The 27213-nt window shown below is 41.4% G+C and overlaps 1 protein-coding gene across 2 annotated transcripts in view; it reads left to right on the top strand.

Annotated features, from left to right (window-relative positions):
- Positions 1 to 27213, top strand: part of BMPER (BMP binding endothelial regulator) — a 262209-nt gene that overhangs the window by 68952 nt on the left and 166044 nt on the right. The window contains exons 5-6 of one of the 2 annotated variants that reach the window (XM_029234380.1): positions 3341 to 3431; positions 7443 to 7520. In XM_029234380.1, coding sequence (XP_029090213.1) covers positions 3341 to 3431; positions 7443 to 7520 — 169 coding nt within the window. Of the gene's footprint in view, positions 1 to 3340; positions 3432 to 7442; positions 7526 to 27213 lie in introns of both variants that reach the window. The other variant, XM_029234379.1, reaches the window with a different exon arrangement.

Genomic DNA, 27213 nt, shown 5'->3' on the forward strand with positions numbered 1-27213 from the left:
AGGATAGATATTGCATGGAACTTGCTTCCAGAAACGCACAGCAGAATTGTTCACCATTGTTAAACTGTGCCTGGAAAAACTCTGAGAAGATGCATATGTCCTTGGGGAAAATTCATGTCTTCCTGTGAGTTTGCTTTGCAAAACACGAATTCTTATTAGCAGAAAGAGGTATTGTTAGAGGATATATGTTTCCCTTTTTTTGATTTAGAAACATTTTGAGCAGGAGCCAGTCTGCAGACTGTGTTAAATCAAAGCAATTAGTACATTGTAACCTCAATGATTTCAACGCAACGAATTTCAGAACCACCAGTTTGGATCCTAGGGAGCCCACTGTGCCTGGTGCTTGCTGAACTCTGAAGAGAGAACTGTTTCCCTGTGGCTCTAATCGTTACAGGTCTTAAACAGGCAAGATAAACCAAAGGGGAAATGAAGAATTGAAATTGTCTAATTCCTTTTCTTTAAAGAAATACTCTGTTAAAAAAATGATCATCTAATTTTGACATAATTTAAAATTTTTTCTCTGTAGAGAAGATACTGTTAAATCATTTTCCCCCAGTCTCATTTCACTGTTCAAGGGTATACTTTTGCATTTAAAGGAGAACCAAGGTTAGTATAATAATGCATATTTCTCTCTGACCTTATCACAAGTATATTGACATTTAGTTTATTGAAATCTAAATTTTATGTAATCATGTTCTTTGCATAAGCCCACAGTGGGCATGTTCACTCGTAAGATCTTCAGTTACTTGTTCAGTTAAATGTTCAGTTTATTTATGTAGTAATCTAAATTATTTATGAAAATAAGCAGTAGGTAGAACAGATATGAATAATAGATTGACTCAATAAATATTTGTTGAATTTTTACCCTGAGTTATACATGCAATCAGCTTTATGGAACAAAATAATGACAGCAATGACTTTTAATAACATGAAAAGCCCACATTCATTCTGAAATTTGCATCACCCCATCCCCACCCTGCTTCTTGACCGACGTGATTTCCAGTCTTTGAGAGGGACACTCCGAAAGCCATGGTTACACTATCTTTCAAACAAGATGATTGCATGCCTTTTGGAGTGTAGTGTAACATTTTTATACAGTAGTCAGAGGTCTTGACAGTCTTCCAGTTGCATGGACCAGTGGTGAATTTTGCTGCCTTTGTTTAAATTAAATGGAAACTATTATCTGGGAGGGAATATTCTGTTGACTGAATAACACATCAAGCCTTCATCAGTTGTGAATATCGGCTTTGGTCACTAGCCATTCACCAGTGGCCAGAGAGAATGATGCAGGAATATCAAATTATTACTGGAAGAGATCTTAAAGACCAACATCCCTGGGAGTGAGGAAATGCTGAACTATAGACTGGAGTGCAGAAAGGGGACGTTAGCTACCAGGAATGAACTTTGCCTTTTAATTTTTTTCCTTTTATAATACTTTGCCTACGCCCTGTTAGCTAGTTTCAAAATATTATTTCACTCAATAACCATAAAAGCAAACTTCTGTTAAGGTAGTTACAAAAAGCTGCTCCTATGCTCAGCTGGTACCTTCCCACTCTTGCTTACTTTCTTCCTTCTTTAGGGAAGGAGACTTCATCTCTGAATGCAGGAAATGACCATTTACTGGTACCCGTCAGGGAAGTCTTCCTTTAAGATCCTCCTCTGCACAGTGACACAATTGCAACCTCTCTCTCCAAGATCTTCTCTTCTCAGGGTGTAGAATCAGTAACAGAAGAGAGAGTATAGTGTAGTGAGTAAAATATGGGCATTGCCATTCACATAACTTGTTACTTAACCTCTCTAGACCACATTTTCATCCCCCATAAAATGAGATAGTACTACCTCATAGGGTGGTTGTAAGAATAAGCAACAATGTCATTTAAAACACTTTTGGCTGAGCCTACAAGTACTGGGTACAACTAGATACCAGACAGATAACAGCTAGTCTAATGATCTGGTTTACTTCCATTTGAGTTGAAATCTAGCTTATTTCTTATGTCTTCATACTGAAAGAGTTCTGATGGTGGAAAATTTACCTTTATCTTCCGCTTTTAGTGTCTTACTGGAAGAGGAAAGTTTGAAGATCAGAGACAGGAAATTCATGCTGGGAAGTAACCTGAATCCTCCATCTGGATTGCAGATACTAAAGGGAAATTGATCCTGGGCTTTTTGCGTTGCTTCAGTTACATAACTAAAGCCCAGTTCCTTTTTTGATGTTGTATGTTGCTGGTATTTTGGCATTTTTTTTCCTTCACAAATGTGATATAGACCACAATAAATTCCCCTGGTAGTAGAAGCCTCAGGTCTGACAGATATGAAGGCAGTTAGGATATAACCTTCCTTGTTGGATTGAGATGATATGGTAGCAGAAACGATGAAGAAAATTATCTAGTTGTCAAATTGTTACATAGTTTTTTAGCTTTCGTTACCACTGCCCTGAAAACAAAATTAAACAAACAAACAAACATACAAATCCATTTTATAAAATGGGTAGAGAATATAGAGAAAAATCCCTCAAAGACCAACCCTGAAAATTAATTAAAAAAATGTTTTAATCGACATTAAAATACTAGAGTCCCAAGATCAGTTTGCAAATGAGTCCCTTGATTTCATTATTAAGACCAAAAGTGTTTATTTTGACAGAACATAATATGAACATTAAAATAGTTTTATCTAATCTCTTCATCTGATGACTGACAGCCACACTGTCTGCGAGGTCCAGAGAAATTTCTAAGATTGCAGAGCTGGTGTCTAGTTATTCCTGGAAGGGTGGTGAGGATTTAGGTCTCCAGATGCCAGTCTGGAATATTATGTTTGTACTCTGTGCCTTATAATTAATGGCTTAAAGTGCAATAACAATTACAGAAAATATGGTCAGTGTTGAAAACTTAAAACAATTGTGAATGAACAGCTAGACTCTGTTAGCTACTGACTGACAGCATGGAGGTTTTAAATACTAGATTTAAAAGAAAGAAAGGAAGGACGGAAGGAAAGAAGGAAGGAAGAAAGAAAAAGACAGAAAGGAAGGAAGGAAAGAAAGAAAGAAAAGAAAGAAAGAAGGAAAGAGAGAGACAGGGAGGGAGGGAGGAAGAAAGAAAGGAAATTAGAGTCAAAGAGAAAGAACTAGGATAGGCAATAGAACAGGTACAGGATTTGCACTTTGAGATGGGGCGATCTGGGGCCATCAGACCTCATTTGTGCCATATATCTCTGCACCTGACACCCATCCCACCTTTGCACCTTTTGTGTTTGAATTCTTCTCCTACTAAGTTGATTACTTTCCAAAAGTAAGTCCTCAGTGGGAATTCTGGGCTGACTTTCCTTGCGGTGTTCTGTTTTTCAGGAAGGCGTTGTCACAGAGTCTGAGGTGCGATGTGTCGTTCATTGTAAAAACCCTTCCAAGCATCTGGGAAAGTGCTGCCCCACTTGTCCAGGTAACATTCTCAGGAAGGGGAAGGTGGCGATGCTCCCTGGTACAGTACAACATTGTTGAAATCCCTCTGGGTTCTCACAGGAATGCATGATTTTCCCCACTCCTGACTGGAATTTTTCTCACTTTACGTCTGTGTACCTAATGGGTTAGGAGAGCAAACTCCTTTTCTTAGAAGTGTCCGGTTGGACTCTGGCGTGTCCGGGATGACTGCAACGTGCTGTAGGTCTTGGCAAGGATGCTTCAGGCTCCGGAGGCCTGCTTTCCACTCCACAGGGCCACAGGTAACGCTTATTTTGGAAGGAAAGGCTGTGGCTTTCGCTTACTTCCAGAAATGTCTTTTTACTGCTTCATATTGCAATACCTTGGCCAGAGCTTGCCTTGGTGATGAGGCGACCAGATGTTTTCTGAACACCGAGAGCTGTGTCCCTAAGATGATTTAGCTTAGGGCTTTGCTGGTCTCAGTTTTCAGCGTGGTGCAGTGAGTGGGACCCACTGTCTTTTTAGAGGGTCCCACGGCCTAGCTGACAGCAAAGGGATCTTTCCTTTCCAGTGGGTGGGGTGTTTCCTCTTACTTTTCTGCACAGGATTACAAAGGCCGCCTGCATCTTCTCTTGCCCTTAGGTACCAGCCTGGGGATTTTGAGGTGAGAGATTTTTTTCTGATCCCTTAAGCCTCTGGCCCATGCTCTTCGACAGATGTTCTGCATTTTGGGTTTTACTCTGAGTGCTTTTCCTCACTGGAGACCATACTCACAACTACTTCTCTTTGCTTTTGAAGTTGATCTCCAAAGGGCCTTCTGTACTGCGAACCTTCCCGGGAATTGGTGAAGGCGTCACCATGGGATGCTTTGCGAAGATAAGCTCTTGGTCCCTTCCCCTCCACGCACTCTGCCATGTGCGCAGACCGGGGCCCTTCCAGAGTCCAGCCTTCCCTCATCTTTGAATGACAATAAGGACAGTCTCTCTCCACTACTTCTAACCTTTCTGAGTTCCCTGGACAGTCTTTATTGAGCCAAACTTCCTTTTCCTACTGGGATTTCTGTGAAGCTTGTATTATTGGATAAGCTTATGTGAAGGCCAGAAACCAGTTGAAAGTAAAATAATTCTTTCCATAATTCACTTATTTTGTATCTATCACACAGAGTTTGCTTGAGTACTTTTCCCCTCTGAATACACTGAATGCTTTACATCATGTAACCATCCTCTAAAATGCCTAAGGGATCTTTATTATGTTAGCTCACTAATACTCTAGTCTGCACATGAAAATCACCTGGGAAGTTTTAAAAAATAAATCTTGATACCCAGGCTGCCTCCCAGACCAATTCCATCAGAATCTCTGAGGGCGACACTCAGGCCTCCCAGAAAATTTCTGTACACAGCCAAGCTTGAGATTGATAACAGAGCAAATTTTATATTCCATAGAGATTTAAAAGGTATCGAAGCTCTTAAGTATTAATTCAGTTCTGTTGAGTAGACTGTTGCTTTATTGATATAGAATCAACTTGGCATATATAACATTCCTTCTCACTTAGGAGATAGTCATATTTTTAGTCTGCCTTTGAAAGTGTGCATATACAAACAGCAGAGTGAATTTATTTCAGCAGTTGAAGTTATCATATTTGAGCAGTTGCTTCTCTCACTTTGTTTTTGAGTTGCGTTCCGAGGAAGGAAAGGCTGAGCTCCGTGATTGCATATATTATAATGCTAAGTCCCCACCACCATCCCAGTAAGGGATGAAGTACTGTCTGTAGTTCATCCAGGAAGAAATTTGACTCAGTGAGTATAAGTACCTGCCCAATGCTCAGGAGTAAGTAAGTGCTAAAGGTGGGCTTGGGGTCTGGCCCCTTTTCTTTCTTGGGCCCCATACTGCACTACCTCCCCCTATCCCCACACTGTGATAGTTTTTCAACTTGGGTCCAGATGCCCTAGGAGGCAGATCTTTAAAAGTTAGCTTGCCAGTGCTATACACCAGCTCCCTGACACCTGGACAGGCGCTGTGCCCTTGGTTATGGGGTCAAGAACCAACTTTACTCTCTCTCCTTAATTTCAAAGGCCAACTTTTGGGATGCAAATCAGAAGACTCAGAAGAGGCCACATCCAGAATGCATTATCCTGTGTCTTGGGAAGGAGCCCTCAGCCAAGTCTAGATAGGGACAGTTGAGCGAAGCCTTGGGGTATTATCCTTGTAATTCAGAAGGACTGGCATCTGTCATTGATCATGGAATGGTATTCCACATAATGACAAACACATACAGCTTGTGGTCAGTTTCTTCCTGAAACAGATTTCAGGGCATTTTTGGTTGTCTGCTTCTTCCTTTTCATCTGACTCTTTGCTCAAGGAGGTTGGGTCATGATGGGAACAGTTTGCGTGCAATTTTCATTTAAAATTTCCTTATTTAAATTGTCAAATGTAGATTGTGCAGTTAACCTGTCTGGCAATCCGTATGACAGAACCAGTGGTGCAAACATATATGAAAGCATTGGAGACCCTTTGTTGGAAGTGTCCTTTGAAAAGAGATGACTGGGCACCTGCCATTATTAATGGTGCTGAGATAGAGCCACTGGGAGGGTCCCAAGCTTAGCAAGTCTCCCTGCATCAAAGGGAATAGCAGGAGGTGGCTGATGACTGACTGGCTCTGGGTGTGGGCATCAGAAAGACCTTAAAGCCACAGTTCACTCAGCCATTCAGCTTCAGTAGCATTTGTCCCCGTGTCTTTCAGTTGAACAAAGGGCTCCATATCTAGCTTTAAAATGAATAGGTCCAGTGGCTAGGTCCGGTGGTTATGGGCAATGCTCATATGTTCAGATGTTCCCTTTGTCAGGAACCAGCTGCTTTGAGAGTTTGGTGGGTTCTGTTGATGACTTCATTGGACAGGCCTTGAACACCTACTCTCAGGGACATGAGTCAGTCTTTCACAAGAGCCCCTTTTGCTGAGTTTCACCCATTGGAAGTGCTGCTTCCAGCACTGTCTGCTATGTGGAAAGTGACCTCAGCTATTCTGGCAAAGTACCTCGTGAGGACAGTCCTGAGGGAAGTGGATTTGCCATTAGCTGACGGTCCTCCCGTGGCCCATGTGACACAGGGTTGCTGGCCAGCCTGAGCTTCCAGTCACCTGTGAGATCACTTGAGAATACAGCAGGGACCTGGTCGTCTTTCTGAATAGGAGGCACCTCCTGGGCTTTTGGTCCTATATTTAGCCAAGCTTAGTGGGGGCATCTTAGGCCCTTTAACAGCACGTAGGGTGGGGCTTGAGAACCTGTGTGGCACCTCCAGCCTTGCCTCTGTCCTTTCTTGTCTTGGCTTCTGCCCCTCTGTATGGTACGGCCAGTGGGTCAGAGCTGAGTTCACATCCCAGCTCTGCCACCTGCCCAGCTGAGTGAGTTGCTTTCTCTAGGCCATATTTTCCTCATCTGTGGGGACAGTGATAAGAGTCTGTGCTTCGTAGGCTCACTGAAGATGGAGTTAGATCAGGGGTGTGAAGGGTCTGGTAGAGGCTGGGGGCACTTCTGCCGCTCCAAGTGGCAGCTCTTCATGTCATTTGCTCCTTAGCTCATCCATGACTTCTGTTGCTTGACCTTCTCTTTGCCTCTTCTGACCCCTCTGGGATTTGGTTCCCTGGCTGTGGTTAGGGTAGTCCTGGTGAGCTCCTCAGGCTCTGCAGGGCTCAGAACCCTGCACTGATGCTGCTTAGGCTGACCTGGCTTCCAACGTCTTACTTGCTTTCTAGTATCTTCGGGTTTCTGGACACATGTCAATCTTTGGTATTCCATATATATGTGTGTATATATATATATATATATATATATATATATAATTTTATATCTATATTATATCTATCTATCTATCTACCTATCTACCTATCATTTTACCATGAAGCATTCTTGTTCTCTGGTTGAAGAGGACACTGTGCTAGGCGGGGGTGAAGGTGGGGATGGACGTGCAGTGGATAGAAGAATAGTGTCAAGCTGAATCAAGGTGCTGCCCTAAATCGAAATTCTTCTTTGCTTTCTAGGCTGTGTGTTTGAGGGGGTGCAGTACCGAGAAGGGGAGGAATTTCAGCCAGAAGGAGACAAATGTATCAAGTGTTCCTGTGTTGTAAGTACTGCCCTGGATGTTCCAAGGGCATTCCTTCTGGTTAATTGTGGCTGGGACTCACCAAGAGCAGCCCTAGGTCTCCTTATGGTCTCTCCTCCTCTCCCTCCTGATGTGGAACTAAGGGAAAAGCTCATCACTCTAAGGCGGGGTTCTCAGCCTTGGCGGTGTTAACTTTTTGGGCTGGGTAGTTCTTTGTGGTGGCAGCTGTCCTGCGCATTGTAGGATGTTTAGCACCATCCCTGGCCTCTGCCATTGGAGTTTAGGAGCGCTCCTCCCCTCAGTTGGGACAAGCAACAATGTCTGCCGACATTGTCATGTGTGTCTTGGAAGACTGATTGACAACCACTGGTCTAAAGAGTGAGGGAGAGAGGCTGATTCCCTCCACCTATATTCTTTTTTGGGAAGACACGGATTCTCTGTTCTTTGGGCCCGAGAAGCTTCTTGCTTAGGCAGCTGTTGAGTTCTTTAGTGCAGTCGAATTGGAAGCAGATGGAGATAAATGCAGCTTGCTTCGGAGAGAAGCTGATCTGAGGATTGGTCAATTATGTTGAGGGGAAGGGACGGGAGGAAATGCCTCTAAACCATGGATTCAGGGCGGAGAAGGGATTAGTGAGACAAAACCGTAGACTTGCCTTTCTAGGCATTGTTGATTTGTAATTCATATGCTAAGGATATCTTCAGAGTGCTTAGGAATGCAAAAAGGAATTTGGGGTAATAATTTTAATGAGATCTTTTTTATTAATGTCTTTTAAATTTGAAGTAAACTCATTGGTGGTGATGGTGGTGATGGTGATGATAGGGAATCTAGTCTTAAACCGCTGCTCCAAGTTATTTACAGTAGGGAGTTAGTACAACCATATATTTTTTAAGCTTTTAATCTTTTGTAATAAAGAACATACAGTACTCATCTCAGAATATTAAAAAAATACATAGGGAACTTCAGCATCCTAATTTCACCAAAGCAGAATCATATGTGGATCATCATAAATCATAGTATTTGTCATTTCTCGACATGTCTTTTCCAAAATATTTCCCCCATCCTATAGCACATATGCATACACAACCTAGAGGGTCCACATTAAAGTAAACATGACCAAGGGTGATGGTTTTTGCAAGGGGAAGGAAGAAAGCAAGGAGAGGAGGGAAAGAGAGAGGGAAAGAGAGAGAGAATATTTATATCTATATCTGTATCTATCTATAGTCATATACTCAAATGCACTCAAGGTATTCAGATTCCGTGTGTTTTTAAACACACTGCGTGCTGATCGAAATACACTGGAGGGCCAAGTTCAGGCCCCTGCAAGTCCTGCTTTCATTTTCAACTGAAGAAAGAAAAATCCAAAGGTGTGGTTGCTTGCCCAAGCTTTCCTGCTTCGTGAGTTCCTCCAGACCTATATTCTACATTATTTACTATATCCCTATATTCTAATCTCCTACATTCCTATATTCCTAATCCTCTATTCTTTCTAGTTCTCCACGTTGCCACCCTCAGCATGTAAGGGGCAGCTAATGGTGTTGACTGTGTCCCTGACGTCAGTCTGTGAGTTACTAGCACAGGGAGAAGGGACCGTGGAGCTCTTGCTTGGGGACAGGACATTTGTGAGTTGGCTTGGGTATCGGGAGGGTCATAAGAGCAGTTTTTCTTTTTGTGAATACAAAAATTTGAGACCTAAGCTTTCCTTTTTGCAGCTTGTTATTAATATAAATTGGTTTTTAATATGCTTTTATTTTGCGATCTTTTGATGTAGTACACTCATAAAAGAGAGAATGTTTTAGCAGCAAATGGCCCTGTCCTGAGAGTGGCAACGGGGCAGGTGTTTGTTTAGGAGGCAATATTGCAAACGTGTGGTCTGGCTCTGGCCCTGTGAGGCTTGGAGTGCGTGAGAGTGTGAGGAGGTGGGTGGGTAGCAACAGTGGGCTACAACATATATGTGTATGTATATGTGTATGTATGTGTGCATACAAACACGGACACCAGTATTTTTATATCTCTGAATATGAATGTGTGTAGGTACATACATGTACCCGTTCAGGTATACGCACGTCTGTAGAACACTGGATCACTAGCTTTTCCCTGAACCCATTACTTTCTTATGCCTCCTCTTCTTTGCTCATGCCACTGCCCCTGTCTGGAATCCCTTTCTTTTCCTCCTTCACCTGGTCAGTGCTTGGCCTTTCAAAGTCAGTTATCACCACCCATAGTAACTCCCTGACCACCCCATCCCTCCAGGCAGAAGCAGCAACTGTTTTCTCATTTGTATTCCTGAGGCTCATGGCTCTCACTGGCTGGCTTACGTGCCATCTTTCCCTCACATGCACACGCAGCACACACGCACACACACACTTCCAGGTGAGCACTTGCCCCATTGTAGCACGGCTACTGGATTATTTTCCTGTTCTGTGTTAGACTGTGTACTCCATCAGGGAGGGAGGCACGTCTTCTTACACTCATCTGCTCACCTCTGTGCTCAGCACTGTGGGCGCTCAGTGATGCTAGCTAGCACTCTTCTCTTGCTTTCGTATCTCTGTCTTGTGATGGAGTACCCTAAAGCCGGTAATCTCTTTCCTTCCAAACTGTGACAATTCTGCCCTTTAAAGCTGGCCAGCTCCTTCTTGCCCTTCTTGCCTGGGAGAATAGTTATTGTTAGATAGATAGTCCATTCTCATTAGATTACTGTTTGCCTTGGAGCATACCCCATGGAGTCATGATGTGTAAAGCATCTCTAGTGTATATTACCCATCTCTGATGGATGAACTGCCAACTCTTCAAGGTAACCCCCTCTCAAGTAGATATTATATACACCATGAAAATTGTATTGTACCTCTAGCCCCCTTTGTTACACTCTCTAAATTTGTGAAAATCTGTCTACCCATGTTTTTGGGATGCGGTGACACAGGCAGACCACCAGAAAGACACTTCATCTGATTGAGATGGATTCCTTGGATGATGGAACAAATGCCTTACACATGATTTTACATCCTTGCTTTAGGTCAGGATAGTATATACAGCATTCCAGGCAGTTCAGAACACGCTAATGTTTGGAGATTATCTGGAGAGGATTTCACAACCACTCGCTCTTACCCGTTACAGAAGCAGAGCTTCTCTGAGTCTTAGGTGAGAGTAACATCATGATTCACATAGAAAATGCGGTGCTTCACTATCACTTGTCAAACTGTATCATCCCCATTTACCTATTATAAATAATGACAGAGTCAAGAGAATGAATTCTCCGTAGAGCTGGTACTAATCAGGGTGGCGAATACTTGAGTTCGTTTAGCTGTTCCTTAGAGTTGTCTGAGTCATAGCAGAGTGCATTCCTCATGTCATGTGTTCAGTGTGAATGAGTCCTGTGTTCACTTTAAAAACGAAAGAAGATGCTTTTTTCCTATGGCAGAAGCAAAGAATAGTTTATAAAGTATATCGAGCAATTGGTTAAAAGCACTCGGCTGCTTCTACCTCGTTTAAGCTTGAGCTTTTATGACCTGCCTAACTGAACAGCAAACAGTTCTCTGTGCTTTTGTTCATCAAATTTTCAGGGAACAGGCTGGTGGCAGTTGGCACAGACATTTCTGGAAAAGCCAACGTCTTCAGGCTTGTAAGGCTAAAGACCAAAGTGCCAACGAGAGGTGTTTGTGTTCTCTTTTACCAAACTATTTTAAGAACCCTGTGGGCTCCACATCCTTGGAAATCGCTTACTGAAGGCAGGGAAGCCCACAGAGGCATAGGACACTCTAAAAAGAGTGCCAAGTCCTCAGTCTGCAAAACCAGCCAAATTAACCGGCCAAGATCACTTTTGCTGACAAAGGCTTATTCAGTTCTGAGGATTTTTACTAATAAACATGGCTTGTTAATGGGCTGTCTGTGATGAAGAAGCTGTACTTTATTGGCTCTTAGAACCCCTGAAGTCCATAAACACCTTTGCTCTCACTTACACTTTAGATACTGCAAAGTGCTGTCTCCCAGGGAAAATGAAACTCCTAGCAAGGTCATTTGGAGAGAACAAAGGAAATGCAGATCTTCATGGTTCCCATTCCTCTTAGACCAGATTCCTTAAGATGCTCTGCACAGCCTGGTGTGGTCCCGACCTCTGCCAAACTCTCTGGCCTCATCACTGACCCTCCCTCGTTCTCTCTGCTCTGGCCTCTGGGCAGATCTTCCGGATCCTTGCTACACAAAGCATGCACCCAACCAGCAGTGTTGGCCTCACCGGAGAGCTTGTCGGAAATGCAGAAGCTTGGGCCCTACCCCAGACCCAGAATTGAAATCTACAGTTTAGGGAGATTTCTAGAAGATTCCTTTAACAAATAAAGTTTGAGGAGCCCTGGTCTAATATCTCATGGCCTTTACCTAGGCCGCTTTTCCTTTCTTCTCTCCTTTTTGCTCCATCGTCTGGTGCCGCATACCTAGGTAACACCCGCTCATCCTGCACTTGGAAGCTCAAACATTCCTTCTTTCCAGAAGCTTGTTCTGGCCCCCAAGACCAGATCAGGTCCTGTTGATAAACCCTTTAGAGCAACCCATACTTTACTTCCTAAACATTTAAAATGATTTGTAATTACGTATTTGTGTGTGTGATGATTTTATTTAACTCTGTGAGGGTAAAATGGTAACTTTTGTATCTTCAGTGCTTGGTGCCTAATGGATCTTCATAATAATTGCTGAATTCAGGAACGAATGAATGCTGACTTTGATTTCCCTTTCTTTCCCCACTGCCTCTCTCTCCCCTCTGCTACGATATCTCCCCCCTGCACATTTCGTCTTTTCCATTTCTGAAGGGAAGATGGGTTTATGTTCAGCCGCTGTAGTACTTATTATAAATTGCTTTGAACGGAATGCAGATGACTTCGCTGAGGATGTCTTGTTTGAAAAGTGTTGTCTAAGCCTCAAAGATTCACACTCCTCATGGCAGCAGGAGTATGCAGTGGCCGGAAGCACCTGCCAGTGACCGGGGCCACTCGCTGTGGCCGAGCTTTGAAAAGAGACTGTAATTCTCTACTCTCAGAGTTGACTTTGCCCTGAAATATGGGGAGATGTGTCCTACCTCTCCCTGCTCCAGTCTGTCCAGCTTCCCTATAATAGGACACAGTGGGACAGCTCGTCATTTCTGTGGTCACATAATGCCGGGGCAATCCAAGTTACATGTTACCAGCCACACCGCTGCTCCTCTGACATGGGAACTTGGGACCCTCCATGCCTGAATCCTCTCACACGGCCTCTGCCTTACTTTTGGTAATTTGTGCAATTTGGCGCATTTTAGTGATAGACTGTCATTATATCTTCCCTGTCCATGGGGAGAAATTTGGCCACATCCGGGCAATAAATTGGAGAACTGAGCAATTATCGAGTGAATTAGATCAATGTGGGCAGTTTTTCTAAGCAGTGTGGGCCAAAAACCTTCAGAGTAGCTTCCAAAACTAGTCTGAAATATTGATGTAATTGCTGCAGTGTTCCATTTTGCACTGTGGTTGTACCATCACTCTGAGGACAAAAAGGTCTTGGTTTTGAACAGTCAATTGAAAAAAAAAAAAAGGGCTTTTACTTAAGGGCTGGATAGCACTTGGCCACTAGGAGGGGTCTCCAACTTACTTAGAGAAGTGGCTGGTGCTCTGACTGTGTTTGGTTAGACCATGAGGTCCGGAATCTTGGGGTTTTATGTTAGGATGAATCTGAGCAATTGTGATTTCTCTGCCAGCCTTCTATTGGAAGGTCTACTGTAATGCCATTCCCTTCAGGGTGACTCCATAAATGTACAGCTATTTGTTATAGGGGTGTCAAATTCTTGCTTCTTGAAAATAGCACCAAAAGAAGGCAAAGCTGACTTTATTGCTTACTGTGGTCATCGATGATTACCTTGGTAGAGCCTTAAAATAATATCTTGGAAGGAAGAGGACAAAGGTAGGATATTCGTGAGGTTCTTTGTGGGGGTCTGGATTAAGGTGAGTTTTTAATGTAAGGACTTGATTTGGATTGGGCAATTTTCATGATATACTAGTTTACAATTGGTGGAAACTAACGAGGTGGGAGCTTCAAGGCTTGTCCTAAAGCCTTCATGAGTCTGGTTGAGTTATCTGTGTTACTAGTTGAGTACTTTCAGTAAGTTTCTGAAATCAACAGGAGGCTTAACTTTTGATGTTAAAAATATTGGGAATAACTGTTGTGTATTTTAAATCCCGTTTCAGCCCTGTCTCATGTATTTTCAGGCCAAACCCTGAATTTTAATCCCCATATATGTCTTTATTTTTTGTGGCTTCTAAGGTTCCTTATGCTTATTTCTTTATATAGTTTATAGCTGAAGCATCCTGTAAAGTTACTTTTCTACATAGGGAGCCACCATCTGAAAAATGAGCCTAATAGGGAAAAAGTTGGAAAGGAAATTTCATGTATGACATTTGAGCATATATAGGAAAACACAGTTTGAAAAGAGATCAACAAATGATTTATTTATAGAGGAATTAACTGATAATAGTAGGTGCTTTTACTGAGTGTATACTCTGTGCCAGATACATATAGTGCTTTAATGTTAATTTTCAAGATTGTCCTGTAACCTAGGTGGCATTAGCCCCCCTTTTTTTTTTTTGACGAAGAAACTGAGATTTGAGAATTTTAATAGCTTGCCTGAGGTCAAAAAGTTAATAAGAATTGAAATCCTGAACTGCCTGAGTATAAAGGCACATGTCATTCCTATCCCATCTACCCTCTCCCTGCCACCAACCAGTGTCATTTTGAGATACTATGTATGGTTGTTTGTAGACATTTGAAAGTGGGACATGCCATTTGAATCTATGGAATGAAGAGCAACCAGATATTTCAAGGGAGTAATAATGGTGATGTGAGCATCTACAAAGAACTCCAATTTTGGTGCAAGGGATATTAATACAATGCAAATGTGAATTACATTTCCTTTCTCTGAAGTTCACAAGTCTCAGCAAGTTTAAACCCATACCAGATTCCAGCCTTGGGCCTTCAGCCTAAGTATATGTCACAATGATGGCAGAGTGAAAGATGAACACGTATCTGTTACCCTCACACCAGTTGGAGAACGGAGACACTGTGATCTATAGTGTGCATCTCTTTGCCAAGAAATTATGACTGTACAAAGAGAATGTGATAGTTGCTGGGATAGAGCCATGCTCAGTGCTTCCGCTTCCAAAGGTGGATAGAAATAAATGTTAATCTGGTGGGGCCTTTCTATTCCTTGTAATAGTCACTGATGGAGTTTAAGCATCAATTTCTTTGGAGATTATATAGAGGAATTGGGTTCAGCTAGACATGAGTTTCAGTAGTTCTGTGAATGTAAATTCATCCTCCTAGTAGAATAGAAGGGCAACTGTGTAATTGCTTTTGAGCAGTTGCTTTCTCCTGTCCATCTAAGAAGCAGATACATTTAGAAATTTGAGTGAAGTTTGGAATGGATATTGAGAGTTGGTAGAAAAACAAGCTCCATGGATTAAATCTCATCTCATCGTATCTTTGCAAAGATCATTCCTTGGAATTTTTTCCTCTTGCTTTTACTCTCTTCAAGGTCTGTCACATGATGAACCCCTTTCATCTCCTAAAAGTCCCAGGAAAAATACCGATTTTACTAAAGACTGAAGAACTTTCCAACCATTCATTCTTCCATCTTTTCACCCATCACTTGTCTTCAGAGCCAGCCAGTTATTTTTTAATTTAATAGTGATTTAGTGTCTGCTGTGTGTTAGATAGTGTATTAGGTATTGAGTGCTCAAAGATTAAGGGAATTTCACTTTTTCTTTCCAGACAATTACAATCTATTGACGTGGGTGTATTTATTAAAAATAAGCCCAAATCAAACCATCCTGTAACATTTTTTGTGTGTGTGCCCAGTATGTGATAATGTGCCAACTATATGCTATATGATATTATAAAAAGTCCAAGTGTATTGAAAAATAGAAATAATTGTACAACTCAAAGGAAACCACTGTTAATATGATTCGATATATTTCCTTCCAACCTTTTTTTTTTTCATGTTTACATATAGTAATATAACTAGGTAGGATCACTTTCTGTATGCAGTTTTGCATTCTGGTTATTTTCATTTAACATATTGTGAACATATCTCTGTTTCATTAAAAAGTCGTTGAGGGCTTCCCTGGTGGCACAGTGGTTGAGAGTCCGCTTGCCAATACAGGGGACACGGGTTCGTGCCCCTGTCCGGGAAGATCCCACATGCCGCGGAGCGGTTGGGCTCGTGAGCCATGGCTGCTGAGCCTGCGCGTCCGGAGCCTGTGCTCCGCAACGGGAGAGGCCACAACAGTGAGAGGCCCGCGTACCACACACACACACACACACACACAAAAGTCATTGAAAAATAACTTTTATTAGCTGCATAATATTTCATCAGTATACTATGATTTATTTAATGGTTTTTGTGGAATTAAAAATGAACCTTGTTTTCAGTTTGCACTATTATGAATAGTATAACAAACATCTTCGAAAATTAATCTTTCCTTGTTTATCTGATTATTTCCTTGGACTAAACTCATAGATGTATAATTGGTGGGTCAAGGATACAAATATTTTAAGGTGTATGTGTGTGTGTTGCTAAAATACCTCATATAAGTCATGTCCTAATGTCCTCTCCAGCAGTACCTAGGTGGTATATCTTCCTGCACCAAAACTGTTTTTCCATTTGAGAATCTTGTTTTCATTAACGCTTTCTTCTGAAATTGAGCGTCTTTCATGTTTATTAGCCAACTGTGTTTCTTCTGTAAATTGTGCGTTTTTCTCATTTTTCTGTTCAGTGGTTAAAGTTCTATCGCAGTCTGCGTATGAAGGATAATAACCTTCTGCTGTTTACGTTAAGGTGTGTTTTTAAAAAATGCTGAAAAAAGTGCCGTGTGTGCAGTTTGATCTTAGTGTGTATGTGGCACGTTGGATAATGACAGAGTTTGCTGAAATCCCATGTCTTCTTCCAATCTTTTCTCCTCAAATCTCGATCCAGACATATTAACTAAGAAAAAAGTGAGTCAACACTGTCAGCTTCACAGTTTAATTGGTCCAAGACTTTTCTTTGCTTACGCTCCTCTCTTCCTATCTCTGACTCCTTCGTTGTGAGACGGTGACTTGGACCTGCCTCCACACTAAAGGGAAATTACTCTTTGAGTTTCTACAGTGGCTCTTCCCGGCCTGTGGCCCTGTAGCCTCCCACTCTGTCTTCTCAGGCATCCCTTTCTCTCTTGGCTCAGAGTGCGAGGGCCCCTCCTGCTTTCCAGTCCTGATCTTCCACTGGGGCTCTTGCGCCCATCCCTTCCTACCTGTCCTACTTCTGCGTTCTGGATGTTCAGTTTCAAGTGGCCAGGCATCATGTCCTCACATCTTTGAGGACAGTGTCTTGCACGTAGGAAACAGTAAGTATTTGACCCAATGACTAGTCTTACACTCTCTGATTTGAGTATCCATGTTCTGGAAAATGAGTTCTATGATCTAGAACTTTGTACCTTCCTACCTGGGTCTTCATTTCTATTTTGAAGACAGTACATTCAGTATTCACTTACTTTCTTTCAATGATCATGGTGATGTGAAGGATTTATGATAAAGCTAAAGAGGAAGAGACTCCACCCTAAAGCATTTTTAAAGGAACCAGTGAGGAGACTTCACAGTAGCTGTGTGAAGAGGCTGGGGCATGGGGGTGGTGTGAGCTCTGACTCCTCAAGGCCTCACGGGATGACAGCAAGTCTAAGAATGCGTCTTCCTGCGGCGTAGGAGGAAGAGAAAGGAAACATTAGTGAATGTTAAAGGAATAGCCTATTTTTTTGAATTTTATTTATTTATTTTTATACAACACGTTCTTACTAGTTATCTATTTTATACATATTAGTGTATGTATGTCAATCCCAACCTCCCAATTCATCCCACCACCACCACCAACCCGCCGCTTTCCCCCCATGGTGTCCATACGTTTGTTCTGTACAAGAAATATTCCATTTTGTCAGTAAAATAGAATAAAATGTGAGTGTTACAGTATCTTAGAATATTTCCTGAACTTTTTGTCCGTTATTACCTAGAGAAATTAATTTTTAAAAAAACTGGTATCTATGGGTCTGCTACTGTCTTTGTCCCTTTCCTTGTTTCTGCTTCATAGCTCCCCCCCACCCCCTTTACTCTCCCATCCCTTGTCCTTTCCCTCATGCTTCCATTTTCCCTGTCATTTCCCACCCTCCTTAAGCTGCCCCTCTTCCATTCCCATCAGTATCTCGATACAGCAGCCTGTTTTAGTAAAGTAGCATAATTCATTTTCATTGCTAGCTTGGTCTCTCCTCAAATAACCGTCACAGAGTTCTGTACTGCTAGATATTCACAAAATATCCTTTGAATGAATTGATTGCACATTTTGGCACCTTTTAGATGTCATTCGAATGTTCAGTTTGGAGGGTGGCAGTGCTTTTGTAGTCCTGTGAATGGCTTCAATTACCACCATTCCCTTTGAGTGGAATTTTAAATGGTACCACTTGTTTAGTGTAAGCAGAAACGTATTTACATCACAGGCAGCACGGTTCTCCCAAAGATAGGAGGATGCTGGACCACAAGCACACAGGGGAAGAATGGGAATGCACACATTCGACCTTGTCTTCTAAAGCCCATGTCTGAGCCTACACTGAGTCACAGCAGTGAATCATCCTTTCTAAACCCACCTAAGTTATCTAGCTGTGGTTCAGAAGAGCCAGCTGGAAATATATATCGAGCAGTCTTTGCTCTTTGGAAAGGGGACAGGCTTCCAGGATCAGGGTGAACCTTCTGTGTAAGGAGCACCATGAAATGTACAAACAACCTGGACTTATATCCAGTGTCAGACGCATCTATCACATAATTCTATGTGCTTCTTTTTGCTCTAGTGCCTTTCTTCTGTTCTCCGTGATACACGTAACAGAATCAGATAATGTGATCATGATTAACAGTATTATGTTCCAGATGTTCTGTGCGAGGACTTTGGAAACCTCTGAATATTGCTGGAGTTAAACAAAAGGAAAAAAACCCTATACTCACAGTGAATAAAAAGAAAGGCCATAGTTTGTCCATGACATTCTTTTAGTGGGAGAGAAAGGTACCAGTTTCATTTTTGGTCAGAGTAAATTTATAATGTAGTCAAACATCAATAAAACCAGTTATTCATTATGAAGGAGTATCCTGGGCTTATACTTTAAGCACTAAATTCAATAATAGAAGTTACATTTTAATTTCAAAATGAGTATGAAAAATTACCCTCACCACATCATTAATACTGATCCATATCTTAATTTTTTTCATGCCTTAATTTGACAAAATGAGTTTTTCATACACTTACACATTTTTGTTGTGGAGCTGTGTTGATGCTAGGGTGCTTTTTCCTCACTGATCCGGGTTGAGGAATGTGATTGGTAGGTGACAGGAGTGACTGGTCTTGACGGTGGTGGGAAATATGTTTCTTTTCAGTTTCAAGTTTAAGAGAAGGAAAGGGAGGGAACTCCTGAGAATTTTTGGTTTTGTTATTAGGCTTTCAGTATCCATAATATCCATAAACAATGGACACAGCTGTCTTTAATAACTCAGCCCGCTAAGTGCCAGAAAAACATCAGGCTGCAAGAAGGTTTTTTCCAACACAAAAACGTTCGTATATTGAAGCAAGATTTCATTTATAATCAAACTGGATGTTGACCCTAAACTTCTATCTTTAAGTAAAATCGTTTGACCAAGCACTAGGAAAAGTGCAATGAAGTTTTTGGTATTTTTTTAAAGTTTTGCTTTTGCTACTACACTATATTGTTCTGAGTGGTTTTAGGCATGCAGATGGGTTCTATATCCCCTAGGGGGCATTGTTGTGGGTCAAAGGCCACCGGTCTTGGTGTGAGGAGACCTGGGGTGCTGCCCTGTTTCTGTCACTGGCTTGTTATGTGACCTGGAATCTCCCCAGTAACCTGAGACTCAGTTTCCCCATAAGTAAAACAAGGACTTCTTAGAGCCTTCCCAGTTCTATAATTTCATAATTAACCAACTCAGAAAAGGCCTTTATTTTCCCAGGAAGCAAGTTATAGGACAGACTTGAAATACCAGTTAATAGAAATTATTTTTTTCTAATATACTAATAGATTATCATCACCACATTTTAAAATTTACTTCTTTAAAAAATTAATTTTTAATTAATACACGGTAAAATTCACCCTTTGGCATACCTAGCTATGAGTTTTGACAAATGCACAATGATGAACATTTTTAAATAGTTAATATTATTATAAATTACATAAAAAATGCAAAAAGTCTTTACCTATTATTCTAGCTATGCCACAACTTATTAAAAAACTATGAAGAGAAGCTATTTTTGACTCTTTGACCATAAAGCTTCTCTGCAATATTAAGACATGTCTGGTGCCTCCAAAATGTCTATAGAACGAGGAGCAAGAGACTCTCATCCATTTTGGATCACATGAAGTTCTTTGCTCCTGAAATGGACTTGCGGGTTTTGATTATAGAACAATGATTAGAAGCAGAGGAATCTTTTCTTTTTCACCCCAAGGCAAGGGTAAGGCGGTAAACTCAGCTGGCAGTGAGAGTCAGGAAGAGAACTCCAGCTGCAGGGTTCCTCACTTACGTTGATGAATGGGCCGGGCTTAGTGTGTCTGCAATTATTATACAATCTTAGATTCATAGCTCAGAGATGGAAAGTCATTCCAGTAGCTTGACGTGCCTCCATATTAGTATAAACCCAGGCAGTGGGAGATTGATGGTTTTCTGGAAGAGTTTTGAGGTTCTCTAAGAAGAGAGCATGTCCCCTGGCCTTTTCAGCAGCATTTGTTCCTCGAGGCCTGTGCAGATGTGAGGGTGTTGCTTCCTTCTCCATGTTAACCCGTATTGCTTCCCCATTCCAAGCGTTGTCCAAATGTTGGTACAGAAGAGGCCTGAGTTTGCCATGGGGGGCGGGTAGCCATGACCAGAGCATTAATAGAGTCAGGGGCCAACTGTGGGTTCTGTATATCTTACTTGGGATCTGGCCAGTGGGCCCTGGTGGAAGGGCATGGTCTTTGCAGTCAGTGGGGCAGGGATTTAATTCAGCTCTGCTCCTCCATCAATGAATACACTAGACCTCACTTTCTTCATTCATAAAATGGGGAATTACTTCTTGGCAAAATATACTCAGGAACCTTATGTTTTCTTCCTCCATCTCTAGTATGCTTGCTCTAGAAAACAGGACCTACAAAGCTATTCCATGCATGAAGAGTTTAATGCAAAACAAAAAGGATACAGGTTCCTTGCTTCTTGTTGTAGAAATGAAATAGAAGATTTCAGAGAAACCTTGGAGCTTTGGAGCCAAAACACCCCACCCCCATTTTTTTCTTTTTTAAGTTAAAGAAGTCCCAGGCTTTGAGGACTTCATGAGATGATTCGTACAAAGTGGCCTGCCTAGTAACCAGCACTTAGTAGATGCCTTCCCGTTCCTGCAGGGCGGAGTAATTTTTAGTTATAGTCCTTTCAGTGGTAACCTGTTTGAATTTAGGACAGTCATTTGTATGTCAAACCTAAACATTTTTTTCAAAGTCTTTATTGAATTTGTTACAATATTGCTTCTGTTTTATATGTATATATATTTTGTGTGTAAAAACTTTATAAAGTACACTTTTATTTTCCTCTTATATCTTTTTTTTTTTACATCTTTATTGGAGTATAATTGCTTTACAATGGTGTGTTAGTTTCTGCTTTATAACAAAGTGAGTCAGTTATACATATACATATGTTCCCATATCTCTTCCCTCTTGCATCTCCCTCCCTCCCACCCTCCCTATCCCACCCCTCCAGGCGAGCTGATATCCCTGTGATATGCGGCTGCTTCCCACTAGCTATCTACCTTACGTTTGGTAGTGTATATATGTCCATGCCTCTCTCTCGCTTTGTCACAGCTTACCCTTCCCCCTCCCCATATCCTCAAGTCCGTTCTCTAGTAGGTCTGTGTCTTTATTCCTGTCTTACCCCTAGGTTCTTAATGACATTTTTTTTTTCTTAAATTCCATATATATGTGTTAGCATACGGTATTTGTCTTTCTCTTTCTGACTTACTTCACTCTGTATGACAGACTCTGTTTTATATTTTGGTTTTTTGGCCCTGAGGCATGTGGAATCTTAGCTCCCCGACCAGGGATTGAACCTACACCCCCTGCATTGGAAGGCGAAGTCTTAACCACTGGACTGCCAGGGAAGTCCCAAACCTAAACATTTTAAATTAGTTTCCTGGATTGGTTTTCTGAGGAGAAACCTACCAGGTAGCTCCTTCGTGTCTGATTATTGCCCTCCACACAGTCGGCTACATGAGGAAGCTGCCTCTTTGCCTTCAAATTCCAGGGCCTTTCTTTTTGTCCATTGGGAGACAGTATTTTGCAGTCTGAGTCATTCTTTCTCTTCACTTAAGGAGCTGCCACCCTTTATCTGTTGCTTCTTTATAATGGGAAGGTCTAAGCACTGTTCTAGTAACACTCTAACCCTGCTCTGTCCAAGGGAAGTATAATGTGAGCCACATATGCAATTTAATAAAAAAATAAAAACTGCAAAAATTTTAATTTTCTAATAGCCACATTAAAAGAAGTAAGAAAGAAACAGGTAAAGAGAATTTTAATACTACACTTTATTTATCCCATTGTATCCAAAATATTATCATTTAAATACGTAAGCATTATAAAAATATTAATGGGCCATTTTACATTCTTTTTTCATACGAAGGCTTCAACGTCCGGTGTGTATTTCATACTTACAGTACCCCTTGTTTTAGGTTAACCACATTTCAGTTACTCAGTAGTCCATGCGGCTAGTGGCTACCATGTCGGACATCGTAGGTCTAATCAGTGCTGCCAGGTCAGGAGGGAGCATGTCCCACATTCACATTCACGGGACCTTTCCTCCTGCCTCCTACTACCACATGCCACATTCACATTCGATGTGTGGTCTGCCCGGTGGATATTGTGCCAAGAAAGAAGGCTGAAAGTGAAGTCGTTAATTACCAGTCAGAGTAATCCTTTCTAAGGGTTTGCCTCCCTCTCCTCTGAATCCTCCAATGGCATCCCTTCTTTTTGGAGTGAAAGCCAGAGCTCCCTCCCAACCTTATCTTCCAAGACTCTCCCTCACATAAATCTTTCCAGGCACACTGGGCTCCTTGCAGTTCCTTGAACATGCCCGGCACACACTCACTTCAGCTTTTTTGTTATTTGTAGAAAGCTCTGCCTGGACTGTTCTTCTGCAGATGCCTATGCCTGGCTCCTTTTCCTCCTTCGAGGCTTTGCTCAAATGTCAAACATTCTTTAGTGAGGTCTTTCATAACCCATCAATACTATCTAAAATGGTGACTCTATTTTGCTACCAACTCCCTCTGCCACCTGACACTCCTTCTCAAACCAGCCTTGTTTATTTTTTCCATAGCTTTTGTATCGCCATCTGATATGCTTGCTTTTTCCCCTCTGTCTTTCTCTTTTCTCGCTATCTTCCCCCTGCCCTGGTAGAATATAAGCATCATTAGGGCAGGGACATTGTTTTGTTCATGGCTGTATCCCCAATACCTAAAACAGAGCTTAGCACATAGTAGGCACTCAAGAATTATTTGCTGAATGGATGAATGAATGAACAATACCAAACATTTGATCATTCTAAGAATTCAGAATTCTAATCGGTATTTACCGACAGTTGATTAACATTTGTGAAAGTTCTGACTACTGCCCTGCCCAAGATTTATGGAGTTATCTTGCTTAATTTGGAAAACACAATCAAATTGTTTATGCATTTGGAAGACCCACTGATAAATGAGCCCTTGTGTTGCTGTCCAGGTCAGCTCGACCCCACTGGGGGTCTGGCCAGTGCCCTCAAACACAAGCACTGATCACTTTTCAATGGTGACTTGTGGGAATGTCAGAACAGATTCAGATCCATTAGTTCTTGAATGCTTTTCCTTCTTTGGAAGTAGATATTTAGGAATTCTCAAAATTTGGGAACTCTGAACTTGAATGTTTAACGGGGACAGGTTGGATTACCTCCTCTGTCTTTACAAATCCACAAAGCCTCCCAACAGACCTCTCCCGTTCAGTTTTAGCAGAGTCCTTGAGAACATCATGAACATGTGCACAGGGTCAAGGCTGAATGGTAAGAGGGGTTGCTGTTGTTGGCAGGATGCACGTGGGGAGCAGTGCTTACCATGGGCTTGTGCAGCCAGACAGTGTGATATGATCCTCCGGCTGCTGAGAGCCTGGCAGACGTCAGAGTCTGATGCAGCGGCTGCCCAGCTCTTCAGAGGAGAGGCCAGTCTAATTTAGAAGCCAAACAACTTTCTTTTGTCTTACTTGTTTTCTCTCCAAGAAGGTGAAGTTTTGAAGGCCTCAGCAGGAGGGAAGTCTCTGGTGTCAGAGGGGCTCTCTCAGGAATTTGAGACTCATAATGTGGAGGTTAGCAAGGAACTCTCACCATCTCTTTCCTCTCTGCCGTCCTGCTCTCAGTCCCCGAACATAAAATTGGCAATGACTGTAAATATATTTCACACTGTCATTCTTTCTAACAATAGAGCGGCCTCTTACCATTCTCTTACATGTTCCCAGAGAGAAAATAAAATTGTTGTCAGCAGCTTAAGAGTCAAAACTCAAGGTGGAGGTTTCTAGGAGATGAGTCTCTCTTTTTTTTTTAATTTATTTATTTATTTTTGGCTGCGATGGGTCTCCGTTGCTGCACGCAAGCTTTCTCTAGTTGTGGCGAGTGGGGTCTACTCTTTGTCGCGGTGCGTGGGCTTCTCATTCTGGTAGCTTCTCCTGTTGCGGAGCACAGGCTCTAGGCGCGCGGGCTTCAGTGGTTGTGGCATGCGGGCTTCAGTAGTTGTGGCACGCGGGCTCAGTAGTTGTGGCTCGCAGGCTCCAGAGCACAGGCTCAGTAGTGGTGGCGCATGGACTTAGTTGATCTGCGGCATGTGGGATCTTCCCAGACCAGGGCTCGAACCCATGTCTCCTGCATTGACAGGCGGATTCTTAACCACTGTGCCACCAGGGGAGCCCGATGAGTCTCTTTTTGACTTCGAGTTCACCTGGGTTCACAGTGGGTTTTGTGGACTCAGAACATGCCGTCTGGTGAATGAGAACTTAGAATTCTAAGTCAGGAAGGTCTTGTGGTTAGTTTGAAGTTTGGTAAGATAGTTTTGGATTAAAACCAACAACCTAAAACTTTAACAAGATATGTCTTCTCCCCATAAAAAAGAATCAACTATACGAAGGTTTGTTCTTAAGCCTTATTTTTATTATGTAATAATTTTTATACTTCCAAATTTTTATTAATGTGAAAAAGATTTTTCTGTACTTACTGGTTTATACTATTCCAGTATTTGCAAAAGATATAGTTTGACAAGAACTTCCAAGTTCCTTCAGAGAGAGTATATTTTGCCTGAAATCAGTTTCCCCTTTCTCTGAAAGAGCCTTTCCTTCTGGAACCTTCATTCCAGACTTTATAGTCAAGATGAGAAGATGATATTCAGTCTGTTGACTGCTTAGTTCCTGACCTGCCCACAATCCTCATTGAACGAAACCAAATGTGTTTTAAAGGCTGATGTTAAGCTATACGTAAACCTGGGGCTTCAGGGTGATGAAAAGACATGATTGGTGGTGGGGAAGGAGGCCACAGTGAAACCATTTTATTCTCAGTTGTTGTTTTTTTTCACTTTTCCTCTATTTACTTCTTCCAAATATCCCTTTGGTTTCTCCTGCTTCCTCAGAACTTCAAAGGTAACCATGGTTGGAAGTGAATTGGAGACCTCCACAAACCCTCTAGTGGAGCGGGTCATATCCAGAACTTCATGATCAAGATCTGTGAGAGTTTTGTATATGTCTGTCACTAATTGGTTAATAACTGTGTTCATTTTTCTGATCTACTAAATGACCCATTTGTAATGCTTTTCTGTAACAAACACATATATCTCATAATACTCACATGTTGAGCACCCAGGTGGAGAAGTGTCGGTGGAAAAGAGGTTTAGGGACAGTTTGATCAAGTTATATTTGAAAGGAAACTGTGTGGCTCAAATATCCCCAGTCTCTAGTGCCCTTGCAACTCTGGCACATTTCAATGCAGGAGGGGAAAACATCCATCCATTTATTCACTCATTTGTGTATTAAAAATTTTTATTGCATACCCTCTAGAACTGAGAGCCTCGCTGGGAGTATAACAGTGAACTACAAAGATAAAATTGCCCACCCTCATGAGGATTACATTCCAGTGGGGAGGTAGGCAACAACCAGGAGAAATAAATGAAAATATGTATGTTAGCAGGTGAAAAGTGCTAAGGAAAAAGCGCAAATCAGAGAAGGGGAGAAAAATATTTTGGATAGGGTGGATAGTGATTTTAAATAATGGGATGAAGAAAGGGCTCACCATTGCCACACTAGAGCATTGGACCTCAAACCCTACTATGCTTGCAACTAATGAATACTCATATCCGTTTAATGAAAGGAAGAACTGACAGCTAAGAAATCCCCAGAGATTTGTATAGACCAAATAATGAATTTTAGTGCATGTAAATATATGAATTTCACATTGCTTATCTGTTTTTGAACTGAGAACTGACCCTTTGAGTTATGGCCATTTTAAGACCTGGTGTTCTGTGATTTTTTTTGAGAAATTACTGATGCAGATGAATTTTGGATGAACAGGCTTTTGATAGCTTTCCTCCCCATGTTTGCACAAAAATAGAGAAATAGCACCACCATTCTAAAAACAAACCTGCCATCTTAAGTAATAGTTGAAACATCACCTATGTAGTACTCTACTCAGAAATGTTTAACCTGAACCTTATCATGAGGAACTATCAGACAAATTCATATTTAGTTCTGGTCTAGATTCATAAAAAATGTCAGTGTTCTGAAGGAAAAAAGAAATTTCGGCAGCTGTTCTAGATTAAAGTAGATGAGAGAGACATGAAAACTAAATGCAATACGTGATCATGGACTGGATCCTGGATTGAAAAAAAAATACTGTAAAAGACATTATTAGGAAAACTTAGGAGATTTGAAGGTAGACTGTATATTAGATGATACTATTGCATTAATATTAAATTCCCTGAGTGTGATAGTTAACTTGTGGTTATAATGGAAAAAGGAAAGTGTTCTTAGGCCTGGGAGGTACCTACTTAATTAAATTAGAGTGTCTACATATGAGTCTTACGTGGTTAAAAAAAAAAAGTTAAATAGTTCTCTCTCTTGCTAAAAGATTGCAAAATGCTAAAAACTGGTACTTCTAGGTGAAGGGCATGTAGGTGTTCATTGTACTATTTTTGCAACTTTCCTGAAGGTTTGAACATTTTCAAAAATTGAATGTTGGGGAAAGAATAGAAAGTGGTTGCAAAGGCATTCTTGTCATCCAGTCAGCCAACCCATTTCACCATTAGTATGATGTCAGCTGTTAATATTTTGTAGATACCTTCATCAAGCTGAGGAAATTCTCTTCTGTTTCTAGTTCATTGAGTGTTTTAACATGAAGAGGTGTTGGATTTTGTCAAATGTATCTTCTGCATCTATTGTGATGATCATGTGGTTTTGGTTCTTTGTTGTTTTAATATGGTGTGTTATATTGATGGATTTTCGTATGTTAGACCAACCAACCTTGCATTTCTGGGATAAATCTCACTTGGTGTATAATCTTTTTTATATGTTGCTAGATTCAATTTTCTATGTTTTGTTGAAGATTTTTGAGT

This window comes from Monodon monoceros, unplaced genomic scaffold, assembly GCF_005190385.1.
Source record: "Monodon monoceros isolate NGI ecotype Baffin Bay Population unplaced genomic scaffold, NGI_Narwhal_1 Super_Scaffold_2, whole genome shotgun sequence".
Lineage (NCBI taxonomy): Eukaryota > Metazoa > Chordata > Mammalia > Artiodactyla > Monodontidae > Monodon > Monodon monoceros.